The sequence below is a fragment of the Ovis aries genome, chromosome 8 (genome assembly GCF_016772045.2).
Source record: "Ovis aries strain OAR_USU_Benz2616 breed Rambouillet chromosome 8, ARS-UI_Ramb_v3.0, whole genome shotgun sequence".
Classification (NCBI taxonomy): Eukaryota; Metazoa; Chordata; class Mammalia; order Artiodactyla; family Bovidae; genus Ovis; species Ovis aries.
The window spans coordinates 53950143-53964962 of NC_056061.1; the positions used below are offsets into that span (position 1 = coordinate 53950143).

General features: G+C 35.9%; 1 protein-coding gene across 12 annotated transcripts in view; it reads right to left on the reverse strand.

Annotated features, from left to right (window-relative positions):
- PTPRK (protein tyrosine phosphatase receptor type K) overlaps positions 1-14820 on the reverse strand; it is a 618756-nt gene that overhangs the window by 470552 nt on the left and 133384 nt on the right. For all 12 annotated transcript variants that reach the window (XM_027972455.2, XM_060419596.1, XM_060419594.1 and 9 more), the window contains exon 2: positions 5207-5329. In XM_027972455.2, coding sequence (XP_027828256.1) covers positions 5207-5329 — 123 coding nt within the window. The remainder of the gene's footprint in view (positions 1-5206; positions 5330-14820) is intronic.

Here is a 14820-nt window from a genome sequence, read left to right on the forward strand (position 1 = left end):
CAAGTATTGTAAAGAGAGTCCAACAACAAGATTGTTGACAAGGGATTAATTTTCAAATTGTGCAAACAACTCATGCAGCTCAATATTTAAAAAACAAATGATCCAATTTAAAAAAAATATGGCCAGAAGATCTAAATAGACATTTCTCCAAAGAAGACATACAGATGACTAAAATGTACATGAAAAGATTCTCAACATCAATAATTAGTGGAGAAATTCAAATCAAAACTGCAATAAGGTATTACCTCACACCGGTCAGAATGGCCATCATCAATAAATCTACATGCAATAAATGATGGAGAGGGTGTGAAAAGAAGGGAACCCTCCTACACTGTTGGTGGGAATGTAAATTGGTATAGTCACTATGGACAACGATATGGAGGTTCCTTAAAAAAATAAAATAAAGCTACTATATGATCCAGCAACCCCACTCCTTGGCATATACCTTGAGAAAATAATAATTTAAAAAGATTCATGCACCACAATGTTCACTGCAGTACAGCCAGGACATGGAAATAACCTAAATGCCCATCAGTCAACAGAGGAATGGATAAAGAAAATGTGGTACGTATTCAATGGAATATTTTTCAGTGAATAAAAACAAAATAGTGTCGTTTGCAGCACAATGGATGGACCTAGATAGGGATTCTCATACAGAGTGAAGAATTCAGCCAGAGAAAGACAAATATAATATTGTTCATATATGAAACCTGAAAAAGGGTACAAATAAACTTATGTATCAAAACAGAAACTGAGTTACAGATGTAGAAAACAAAGAGGGTAAGAGAGGGAGGGATAAATTGGGAGACTGAGGTTGATATACACACATTATATTTATAAAATAGTTGTATAGCACAGGGAACTCTAATCAGTACTCTGTAATGGTCTATGTGGGAAAAGAACCTAAAAAAGACTGAATATATGTATATGTATGCATGCATGCACATGAAATACCATTGTTTCAGTGGTATACAACTCTTTGGGACCCTATTGACTATAGTCCACTAGGCTCCTCTGTCCGTGGGATTCTCCAGACAAGAATACTGGAGTGGGTTACCATGCCCTCCTCCAGGGGATCTTCCTGACCCAGGAATCGAACTCACATCTCTTTTTACATCTTCTGCAGTGACAGGCAAGTTCTTTACCACTAGCACCACCTGGGAAGCCATATATACATGTATATGTATCTGTGAATGTATATGTATATACATTAGTTGGACAAAAAGTTCATTTGGATTTTTCTGTAGCACACACACACAGTTGTTAAGACATGTCTGACTCTTTGCAACCCCATGGACTGCAGCCCTCCAGGCTCCCCTGTCCATGGAATTTTCCAAGCAAGAATACTGGAGTGGGTTGCCATTTCCTCCTCCAGGGAATCTTGCCGACCCAGGGATGTCTCCTGCTTTGGCAAGTGGATTCTTCACCACTGTGCCAACTAGGCATCTTACAGAAACACCCAAAAACTAACTTTTCGGCCAATCCAAAATATGTATAACTGATTCACTTTGCTATATACCTGAAACTAACACAACATTGGAAATCAACTGTACTCTATTTTTTTTTAATGTTTTCAATAGTTCCAAAGGGGAAAAAAATTGTTTGCATCAGAGACTCAGCCTTACTTTTGGGCTGCTAAATGTTTGCGTTTTCTCATTTTTAATAAGTGAGAAAATTAAACACGTCTATTTTAAAATAAATGGATCATTGATAAAATTTTAATAGGCTAAAGCTCAGAATCTCCCTTTTTCCAAATTATGAATAATGTTCAGTAAGTATTTTAAAGGAATATCAGATGGAAAATGAAAAAAAAAAATGTAGTGTAGATGATAAAAAGAGAACAGAAAAAAAAGAAGATACATAGATACTTTCTTTCAACATCTACAAAAACCAAATACAAATTGCAATTGCAAAAATAAAATGGCCATGACCTTTTTCCCTCCTCTGCATGATTAATTACTTAATGTCCTATTAATTGAAAGATGTGGCTGAATTTCAAACACTTTCATTTTCTGTGCACATCATCCTGTACTGTAACCACCGATTAAGCTGCTCATCAAAGGTGAACCAACAAGGTCATCTGAGCAGTAACTCTTCAGCTATTCATTACCCATCTTCAATGGTAATTAACAATAGTAACATTTCCATAAATCAACATCTTTCTGATTGTTCTCTGATGATAAACATTCAAAATATGTGCATCCCAGCCCACCCCTTCTACTTTTATATAAAAATTCAGTCTAAATATACCTCACAGATAAAATATTACAAAAGTTTCTTTAATTAAAATGTACCAGGAAAATAAGGTTATGTACCTTTGAGGGAAAATATAAACCTACAATACACAACTAAATGAGTCTAGAACAAATAACCCAATAAAAAAATGGGCAGAAGATCTAAATACACATTTCTCCAATGAAGACAAACTGTCAAAAAGCACCTGAAAAAATGCTCAACATAGCTAATTAGAGAAATGCAAATCAAAACTACTGTGAGGTATCACCTCACACCAGTCAGAATGGCTATCATCAAAAAGTCCACAAACAACAAATACTAGAGAGAGTTTAGAGAAAAGGGACCCATCATACACTAATGCAAACTGGTACAGCCACTATGCAGAACAGTACGGAGGTTCTTTAAAAACTAAAAATAGAACTGCCATTTGATCCAGCAATCCCACTCCTGGAAATACATCTGGATAAAACCATAATTCGAAAAGATACATACACCCCCAATGTTCACTGTGGCATTATTTACAATAGCCAAGCTAAATCTTCATCAAGAGATGAATAGGTAAAGAAGATGTGGTATATATGTACAATGGAATAGTACTCAACCATAAAAATGAAATAATGCCATTTGCAACAATGTAAATGGACCTAGAGGTTATCATACTAAGTGAAGTAAGACAGAGAAAGACAAATAACATATGATGTCATTTATATGTGGAATATAAAGAACAATATTGCAAATGAACTTATTTATTTAAAAAAAAAAAAACAGACTCACAGCCTCAGAAAACAAACTTGCTGTTATCAAAGGGTAAAGTGTGTGTGTGGGGGTGGGGGGGGCAGTAAATTAGGAGCTTGGGATTAACATATATATATATTACTAAATATAAAATAGATAATTAACAAAGACCTACTCTTCAGTACACGGAACTCTACTCAGTACTCTAACTTATATGGAAAAAGAATCTAAAAAAGAATAGATATTTGTATGTACAACTAAATCACTTTGTTGTACACCTGAGATTAACTCAATATTGTGTATCAACTATATTTCAATGTAAAATTAAAAATAAAAAATAAATAAAAAGTAAATTTTAAGCATAGCTTGGATGGATTTTCATGAGGTGAACATGCTTGGTAAAATACTACCCAGGTCATACATAGAATATTAGCAGCACCCTAAGAAAACTCTTTTAAACCTCCTTATAGTCATTAACTACACCAAACAAAACATTATCATGGCTTCTATTTTATTGTTTTACATGTGTTTTTAATATCTAAATAAAGGAAATCATAAAGAATACAAAAATAAATAAATAAATAAATCTGCTGACAACATAAGGGTCAAATATGAGAAGCAAAGGGTACTAGCTGCCTAATACCAATTTATTCCTCTGGAAATTATGGCTCAGCTCAGCTACAGAAGTATCCATTTGTCTACCCACCTATGAAAAGTGACAATTTAGAGTAGAAAGCAGATTTAATTCACACTACTCTCAAAGAGTACATCATGGGGTGAAACAGTAAGAAAAATAGATGTGTATAATATTATGATTAAAACACCGAAACTATATTTTAAAATTTAAATTACTACTAAGAGGCAAACATCTTATCAAACACACATGATAATATACTATAATAAAAGGATGATGTACTATTCCATAGTGTATTAATATATTACATTATTAAATATCAGTATATTATATATTGTATATGTGATCATACATAATTATATTCCATATTTCATTTCTAAGTAATAGGAAAGTAATTTATTCTCTTTAGTAAAGTATTTTAAAAATTTTATTTGCAGTTTCAATTTTTCAGTTTAATAATATACATACACAGAGGTTGACATTAATTCCAAACTAGTTTGGAACTGAAGGCACAAACATTAGCCTGCTAGTATATAAAATGGAGAAGGAAATGGCAACCCACTCCAGTGTTCTTGCCTGGAGAATCCCAGGGACGGGGGAGCCTGGTGGGCCGCCGTCTATGGGGTCGCACAGAGTCGGACACGACTGAAGTGACTTAGCTTAGTTTAGCTTAGCTTAGTACATAAAATGGTATGTATATGTTAAGATCCTATGCTATTAATAATTAATAATTAAGGGAAAACACATTTGGCGTGCTCATGGCCAATGGCATGAGATAAGCTCTCTCCCTTTCATGAAATAAGAAAGTTTCTCTTCAGTCTGTCTGTTGCTGTTGTTTAGTCGCCAAGTTGCGTCCAACTCTTTGTGACCCCATGGACTGCAGCACACCAGGCCTCTCTGTCCCTCACCATCTCTCGGAGTTTGCCCACATTCACGGCCATTGCCTCAGTGATGCCATCCAGCCACCTCATCCTCTGACACCCTCTTCTCCTGCTCTCAATCTTTCCCAGCATCAGGGACTTTTCCAATGAGTTAGCTGTTCTCATCAGGTGTTTCCCCTTCTATTTGCCATGAAGAAATGGGCCCGGATGCCATGATCTTAGTTGTTTAAATTTAGTTTTTAAGCCAGCTTTTTCACTCTCCTCCTTTACCCCCATCAGGAGGTTCTTTAGTTCTTCTTTGCTTTCTGCCATTAAAGTGGTCTGATTACATCAAGTCTTATGATTTAATAGAAAAGGTAGTAAGTGAGCTGATCTCACAATGTAGACAGTTTTGAAAGGATTTTGGATGTTGTTCTTTTTATTTTTTATGTTTTGGTTTTATTTCCATTTTACTTTTTTATTAAATGGGAAAACAAGCACTAATACTTACCTTTTTTCAGGGTCAGAGATAACAAAGATTACAGTGAATTTTCTTGAGGAACAAAGGATTAGATAAAGTTATTCAAGAAAAGGCAAAGAATCCACTGAGGGTCTTTGATGGGGTCAAGTAGTTTGACCGCAGTAGTTTGTTATAACAAATTATTATATTATAACCTAATATAAGAAAATGCTACATATTCCAAAGGACTTTTCCAACCTCAGTAAACAGAATGACTCTTACCTTGAGGCATCTCTGGTGGCAGATAATGAGGTTCTTGAGCACTAACATGTACCCATTCAAAGTCATCATATAAATCCTGGTGGTAATCACAAGCTCCAGGACCATCATCAAAAGTACAGCCACCTGAAAGGGGAAAAGAATTACTGTTATAGTCTAAACAGTAGATGTGCTGGAAAACACATTAGATTGCAATGTACATTGTGGTACTCATAAATTTAATAGTAAACAGGATTTCTATCTATCACTGCTTTCATTAAATGTTCACATACATTGAAACTTCTATCAGTATCTTGTTTGAATAAGAGATTGATTTGAGCCTCAGAAGTAAGGCTGAGGCACAGATTTTTAAATATGAATAATAACAGAAGATACATTTAACGATATAAACCACCAGGAATCTAAATAATTTTTAACAGCTTTATCGAGGGGAAGGGAAGGAAGGAAAAGAGTGAAAATTGTCTTTATAAGACAAGTTCCCCAGGGACTGCAGCCTGACAGACTCCTCTGTCTATGGAATATTTGAGGCAAGAATACTGGAGTGAGTTGCCTCCAGTATGCATTTCCTTCTTCAGGGGATCTTCTCCACCCAGATATGGAACCCAGGTCTCCTGTGGTTCCTGTACTGGCAGGCGGATTCTTTATCACCTGAGCTACCTAGGAAGTCTCACAATATCTAAGTTTTACCAAATTTCTTGCTTTAAAAGAACACTTTGAAATCTAGTCATAATAGCAAACAAAATACTTAAACTTTTATAAGGTCTAAAGTGCTTGTGGTCAGTGAAACACGCTTCCATACTTTATTTAGATTACTTTCATACACAATTATGACACAAACGTGGGGAAAAACTGAATGAAGCATAAAACTGATCAGATTAGCCTATCATCCCTCTCAGTACCTTCACTTTATTTAATAACCTCTTTTTTTAAAATTGGAGGTGGCCTTTCCCCTTTACATCAGTCATTTTTCCTGGCTTTATTTTCTGGGGTAATTTTATGGCAGAAGAAGAATACTTTTGCATCTCAGACTGCATATACAGGCACACACAACAACATATATCGCTTATTCAATTCATGAAAATCAGAACTGGCCTATATATCTAATCTTGAAGGAAAATGGATTAGAACTAATGAAAATCCAGCAGTAGATTTAATGAGAAAAACCAATAACCTGTCTCCTTTCAAGTAGTTTTTTTGTTTAGTTTCCATGGGGATCCTCGTGAAGAAACTCAGTGAATTCTCTGACTAAAAGCAGGCTAGGGGGGCTGTTAAACTTCAGGGCTATAAATTCTCAGTAAATGAAGAATTCATTTCCCTCATCAAAAGTTTATCAATTTGAGAATAAAAGTTATATTTCTTACCAATGACAGAGACAAGCCAGTGTTATAGGCAAAATCAGAAATGTTCAGATCACACTATAGCCTAAGCAACCTTTATCAAAAGTGGAATGACTTGGGTATCCTCAAATCTCTCTTATGACCACATCAATCCTTTACAATAACAAAATTTCAGCAGGTTGAAGTCTTAATACTGTCATTTAAATATGCCTAAAATAGCCTTTATATAAATGCTGTCATGAAAAATGATGTACTTTTTAATTTAAAATTAATCGATGTAAAGAGGTTGTTAGGAAATTAATCTTTCCATAGCAATGGGAAAGTTTGTCTCAAAATATAATTTGCTATCATGACCCTAAAATGAGTTATTGCTTTGCAACACATACCTTCAGGGCCTTCACTGCCCATTATAATAGTATGAGTGACTTCCATGTATAAATTTAAACTACCAGTGGAACCTACATTGGCACATTTAGAAGACAAATGGCCTTAATTGCTGTCCTTCATGGCCATTGTTAATTTTAGCCTCCAGGATTCTTATTAGCAATAACAACTAAGTGAAGCTATATAAAATAAGTGGGTCAACCCCTGTTATTTGTTGCACATCACTGCCATATTAGTCAAGAATCTTAGGAAAAGTTCCTGGTCCATCTGACTTGGGTGATAAAAGAATTTTTTTAAGACAGTTTTTTATTTTCTAATTTACAGTAAGTTCTAATCTAAGAAGCACAATATATCTATGCACCACATATGTAGCATAGGAATTAATCTTTATGAATCTTTTTGTAAAGCATTTTGAAGTTCAAGGTTAAGAACTGATACAGTATACTGGACTAGATGATAAGAAATACCAAAAATACTATTCCTGGCCTGACGAATGGAATGGACAGACATGAGTGGGAAAGTGTATATATTTAAAATACAGTGTGTTACAAGGGATCATGGGTTTCCCTGGTGGTCCAGTGGTAAAGAATCCACCTGTCAAAACAGGAAATGCAGGTTCAATTCCTGGGTGGGGAAGATCCCCTGGAGAATGCAATGGCAACCAACTCCAGAATTCTTGACTGGGAATTCCCATGGACAGAGGAGACTAGCAGGCTAAAGTCCACGGGGTCGCAAAAGAGTTGGCCATGACAGCGACTAAACAACAACGACAAGGAATCATAATAGTATGACCAACGCCACAGAGAACACAAATGACAAATGAATTGGCTAGCTATACCTGAGTTGGTTTTGGAAGGCTTCATGGAGTTAGGCCTATAAAAATGAGTAAGGATGTGCCAGGCCAGAATGAAAGTGGGACTGAAATTAGAGAAAAAGCAAAAGCAAGGGCATAACAAATCTAAAGAAACACGAGATGCTGAAGAATCTCAATTCTGCATAATGAGAATGGAAAGCATGCAGGGGACAAAAAAGAATCAAACTAAATATGAGATTTTCAGACACCGTAAAACATTTAGGGTTTAGTCTATCATTGTATGAAGTCATTAAAGGGTTTCATCCAGGAGTATGATCCAGTTCAAGGCACATTAATAATAATGATAACAACAATAACACTCCAGAAGCTATGTGAAGTTTAAAGAGTAATGGGGGAAAATGTCTGTAGATAACTTGGTTCAACCTTACAACAGACAGCACATAATATAACTAGAGCTAATCCCACTTTGCATAACCTTAGTTTACCTTTAAGGCTCACTAGACTAAAAACAAAGTCTTCTTTAATACATAGTCTTCTATACACATGTCCCTCTGTTTAAGACATTTTCATATATAGTATTATGACCTATTTAAAAGAGAAATCTTAGCAAGGCTCTAATTCATAAATAAAAACCTAACATACAAATTCAAAGCTTCACTAGACAAAAGGAGGCAACACTGAAATGATGTTCAAGAAATTTACTTAGGCAGAGAGGATGAAAAATGAACAAGGAAACACCTTATATTTTCAGGTTTCGATTTTGCTGCTGGTGACAGGACTATGAGTAGAAGCAAAACCATTTCAGTGAAATGACAACCGCAAGTTCCTCGACCCTCGGAGGAAAATTACTTCTGAAGAGCCATCTCACAGATTGCTAATTCCTCTATGCCAGCCAGCCAGCTAAGGCACAGATCTGCTGCCTGCTTCCATTGGCACAACGCATTTGTGGGGCACTGCAAGCTGTTCATCTGAAAACAAAAATCAAGCTAATCTAGACTTGCCTAAATTTCTTTCCATTCCCATTGAAAGGATGTGTATTAAGAAACGTTAAATACAAAAATATAAAAAATTAAAATATGTCTATCTCAAAAATTATATTGCCTAAACATCTAGAATTTAGAGAGATTCTTGAGTGTTTATTTAAACAGATGGTGATGGCTCCATGAGACAGTATGGAAATAGAGACCCTTTCTGTGAAATCATAAAAGAACCAAAGGGTGTGTGCTAAGTCACTTCAGTTGTGTCCGACTCTGTGTGACCACATGGACTGTAGACTGCCAAGCTTCTCTGTCCATGGGATTCTCCAAGCAAGGACACTGGAGTGGGTTGCCATGTCCTCCTCCAGGGGATCTTCCTGACTCAAGGATTGAACCTGCATCTCCTACGTTTCCTGCATTGGCAGGCAGGTTATTTACCACTAGAGCCACCTGGGAAGCCTGAAAGAATGAATATTAAAGTTAAATACTTTCTGGTATCAAAACTTTCCATAAAACTCAGGGTCAGGTTAATTTAGAACCAAGTTGAGTTGGAGAAAAATAAAAAGTCAGTAGTCCCCCAGACAACTCTGAACATTTTATGGAGGACATCTTTTCAAAAGCCATTGTACTATGACCTTCCACATTCACCCCTTCAAAGCATCTATGAAGTCTTAATTTTCTGACTGAAGTAAATTTCAAGAAACATACAGAATTATATTTCATGGTTCTTTACTATTTGTAAAGAAAAAGCATCATTTAGCTAAAGATAGAGACCATTTTAATTTTTATTTTCTTAAATTGGAATACACAGGGTTCGGAAAAGTTCTAGACAAAATATGTTGGCAAAATGCAATATTCTAAATATTGTTGCTTATGACAAAATGGACAAATTAATATTTTCCAATTGTGAATTAAACTGTGATACACAAATTTGCTCATGTAAGTGACCATCAACTTTGAAATAATCAACCCTCCATTAAGAAATAATCTATCCTCCATTAAGAATTAATCTATCCTCCAAAGAAAGGGTAATATGTGTCACATTAGGTCACATGCAATACTGAATCAAACTAACTTTGAATAGATCATCTCTATCTATGCTAATCAAAACCATAATATATTTTTACTGGTATAAGCCCCGAAATGCATTACAAAGAAGCCAATAGGTTTCACAGAAAAAAGAAAAAATTCAGAAGAACAGAAAAGTAACTTGTTACTGAATATCTTAAATGTAATTCCATTTATAATCTGAGGCAACATTGTCTATTTTCAGAAACACAGATTATTGGAAAAGCATAAAAATTGATTCTTATTTCCTCTGAAACCTACTGGGATATCTCAATAGATTGTTTTTCCCTTTCAACTTCTTGGAATATTGAAGGTACAAAATAAGAACTGACACATCATAATCAGTGTTGAGGAAGTTTATCTCCAATCTAAGGGTAAGCAATGCTTGTTCTCAATTTAAGTACAGAAATTCAAATAGGAAAAAAAATCCAAATAGATACAAAGGACGAATATCTTTGAGCTCATAAGTATGAGTCACTTATACTTAACACATTGCTCTGGTTCAATAACAAAGAGGATCTAATGAAGAAAAACAAGAGAATTTATGAAAAAAGGTTAAAGGTAATAACTTCAGATCCAGAAAAAAATATATTTTGCCCTGCTAGTAGTTAATTAGTATAAGAAAAATTATTTCAGCCTAGCTCCTCCATAAAGGAAAAGGAACTTAAAATACATTTATGGAAATTCAAGCCCACCATTTATTGATATATATATAAATGACTCAATGATGAGTGAAGAGCTCATTTCAAACACACCCATAAATTATCTAATTGTTCATCTCTAGATTACCACTTCAAGCCAAGAACATATGTATAATATATATAATCCAAAATTATTTAGCTAGTAAGACTTTTATTCAAATTGTCTATATTTTGAAGCAAATGCTATACTCCAACTAGCCAAATAATCTTCCTTTAATAAGACTAAATTAACCAGAATAGAAAAATAAGTCCAATTTTACTTCCCTCCATCTTGGCAGAGAAGCAATATTAAGATCTCCTCAACTTCAAGGCTTCCCAGGTGGCACAGTGGTAAAGAATCTGCTTGCCAATGCAGGAGACGCAAGAGACACAGGTTCCACCCCTGGGTCAGGAAGATCCCCTGGAGAAGGAAATGGTGACCCACTACAATAGTCTTGCCTGAAAAAGTCCCAAGGTCGGAGGACCTTGGCAGGCTACACTCTATGACATCGCAAAGAGCTGAACATGACTGAGTGCGCACACACACACACACACACACACACACACACACACACACACAAGGAATTTAACAAATTGGCATATACTGTCACTGATGCGGTAGAAGAAAGAGACAGCATTTCTAGATGCAGCATGCAGAGATGGCTGAGCACATACACAGCTTTGCTATTTGATTTCTTTGAGTTTCAATTTCCTTCCCAATAAAATCAAGATAATAATAGTTACAGTACAATTATATGAGGATTAGTGATAATACATGTAAACCCGCTAACATTCAACAAGTTTTTTTAACAGCACCCTTATTTTTATATGTTCCACTCTTAACAATGTATTCTGTATATACGCTATACAGAGGCAAACTCATGCACATATTAAACAGCGGAAGACAGAAACTTATGGTTTCTATACAGTTTACCCAGAAAGACTAAAGAGAGTCCCCATAAAGAAAATATTATATTACCATAACCAGTTTTCTCTGAATATTCATAGATATGTTTTCAGTAAGGAAATAACCTTCCTTTAGATCAAGGCAGCAAACTTCATCTATCAAAAGCCAATTAATAAATATTTTAGGTTATGCAGGCCATATCATTTCTGTCACAACTACATAACTGTTGTCACTGCAGCAAAAAGTAGCCACAGAGACTACCTAACAAATGGATATGGCTGTATTCAAATAAAACTTTTATTACAAAAACAGGCGGCAGGACTTCCCTGATGGTCCAGTAAAGACTCTGTGCTTCCACTGCAGGGGGAACAGGTTCAACCCATGGCAGGGGAACTAAGAATACACATGTCACAAGATGCAGCCAAAAAAAGTTGTTTTTTCTCAATTAAAAAAAAAAAAGTTAAAAAACAGTTGGCATGCTGGATTTGGCCTGCAGGCCATAGTTCATCAACACCTGGATTAGATCACTCTGATCTTAAGTATTCTTGAAAATTAGAGGTAGTACACAGTCTGGTTTAAAGCTTTCGACCAAGGATCTTTGATTTCTCCTCCAAAGACCTGCTCACTTCCATATGACCTGATTTTCTTTCCCTTATACCAAGCAGGCAGCAGCCAAGAAACTGAAGCTGGAAATGGGCTCTGAATGACAGTACTATGTCTAAAAGCAAATCAGACTGTCTGGCTGGACAGTGGTTTAAACCAGAAAGTGAGAATATGCAAGAGCTGAAAACACTTTCAAGGTCCTTTCTGGGCTTCAAGGTTTTAAGATGACAAAGGGAGATATATTTTACATTATGACCCATCATATACATGCATACCTGCATGCAAATATTTAAACACACACTGCGTGTGAACCCAAATACATTTATTCACTCAATCATTTGTTATCTCCTCCTATGGATCACTGGTCTGGTGCTTTTTCTATAAATGAAATAAAATTAAAAGTAATTGTGTGAATCAAGGAAGCAGATAAAAGGAAACAAGACTGCAATCCTCTGTCTCAAACACACCCAAGCACATGTCCATTGTGGGAGGGTACCCAGAAGTCAGACGTGCAGAATCCAAGTCTTCATTCCTAATTTTCAGGTCTCAGGTACAAGCTGAAGTTCCAAAAATAAGCCTTGGAGACCCGGGCAGCCCTGACAGTACATCTGTGACTTCATCCAACCTCATTATGGAACTAATGGATGATTACATGCCAAACAGCCATAGAAATGATCTCACAGATGAAAAGAGCTTCATTAAAATGTAAAAGGAACATATTAATGAAAAGTACCTCTTAGTAGAGAAAAATAAAATTGCCCAGGGTTACAAAGCAAGTAAATATCAGAGTCAGGATTTGAACCCAGGTACTATACAGGTTCTTTACTCTCAACCATGAAAATAAATGGCTTCTCAAAATGAAGAGTCGTTGGATATTCTCAGCACCAACCTCAAGCCATTACTCAACAAAGAGAGCAGTACCTACCCTTCCTACCCATGTAACGGTGTGGCGGTGCTGCAACCTTTATGGATAAAATGTAGTAAACTTTGAACACATTACATATCAAAGTCTCTTAGGCTTGATGCTAGCGATAGGAAAGATATCTTATTAGTGTTAGTTGCTCAGTGGTGTCCTCTGTCCATGGAATTCTCCAGGCAAGAATACTGCAGTGGGTAAACCTTCCCTTCTCCAGGGGATCTTCCCAGCCCAGGGATTGAACGCAGGTCTCCCACATTGCAGGTGGGTTCATTACCAGCTGAGCCACAAGGGAAGCCAACAATACTGGAGTGAGTAGCCTATCCCTTCCCCAGTGGATCTTTCTGACCCAGGAACTGAACCGAGGTCTCCTGCATTGCAGGCAGATTCTTTATCAACTGAGCTATCAGAGAAGTCTGATTAACTAGTAACTTCAGCAAAGAATTTTATTTCAATACGGCAACTGGAGGCTGAGAAAGTATATGATACTATCCTATCACTCTTGCTTAGCAACCTTCACTTTCACCTCGTCTTCCCTAAAACATGTATAAACCAGTGACTTTTCTTCTTTAAAAACATTAAAATAAATCAAAAGCAATTTGTTCTGGCAATTTTTGCAGTAGCCCTTACAGGAATTCTAGGGTAAGAAACCAGGTATTTTTGCAAAGCATGTTAATATATTTACCCAAGTTTCTTCTCCTATTTTTTATCCAGTAAAATTTTTTCTATCCCGGTCAAATCTCATCTGTTTTGTTTAGTGTTAGATACACAATCTAGACAAACTCAGTGAACAAAGTAATAGAGAGTAAATGTACTGAAAAATACAATTCACAACTGAAGCCACAGTTACACTTTGGTAAAACTGGAAACCATCCAAGCTCACATTTAAACATTTCTTTGTTTTGTTTCTCATGGAAGGATTCCTGGTAGGCTACACTTCACCCATATCAGACACATTCTGGCTTATTTCAACAGTGGCTCCTGACTCAGCTCAAGCATGATGGGTGATGGATCATTTTTCATTTATGAAGGGAGTTCTGCAAAATGCTGAAGCTATGTAAAACAGAATTCCATAACCCAACCTTCTAGAGGACGAGCAAAGATCTGCCTTATGGTTTTGAATTAAATTTTTTTATCATATTGGCAAAAGAATCTTAAACATTCTCAGTTGAAGAAGTTTAACAATTCAGTTGTGTAAGGCAGAAATAAACTTTGAAGAAAAGATAACCAACTAATCTAGTAATTAAAATGCATCCTGAAAGTAAAAAGAAAAATTTCTCTTTTTCATTAATATGAAGCCCTTTAACTACTGAAATGTTTCTAGACTTGGTGTACTAGAGAAGTTGTACAAGTGAATGTTGGATTTTCCATCATTCTTAAAACATTCTAAGGAGGAAAGACTTATGGTTCTTTCTGCCATTTCCTTTATTTAGAATTTAAAAAGCTGGATATCATCATTTCAGTCAGTATGTTAATTACTGATTTCAGATGTATTAACCAGTTCCCTCATTCTAAGAATCATATAAACAGTCAGTCTGGCCTTTTACCAGGTTCCCAGCAAACAAGCCACTCACCCAAACACAAGCAATCTTTATATTAATACTGAGTGATGTTAAGAGACCTTGTTGTCAGAGATCTCTGCCCCTTTCCCATAAAGGAAGCAATCTGGGCTTTAACCAATGTTTTGCTGAGACTTTTACTAGCCTTTAAATCTATCAACTTCTGACCAAGTCAGTGTTGAGGCCGGTATTACAATCAATCTCTGCTCAAATTTTCTTTCTCAGGACAGTGCATATGGTAACCGTTTACAGGAATCACCACATAAAGTAAAGATCTCTCAACCACCAAAAACCAATGCTCAACACAGACATTTAAACAACGTGTAAGTCAACAGCACTCTAACCTAATGAAGAGAGTAATAATTGGGAGAA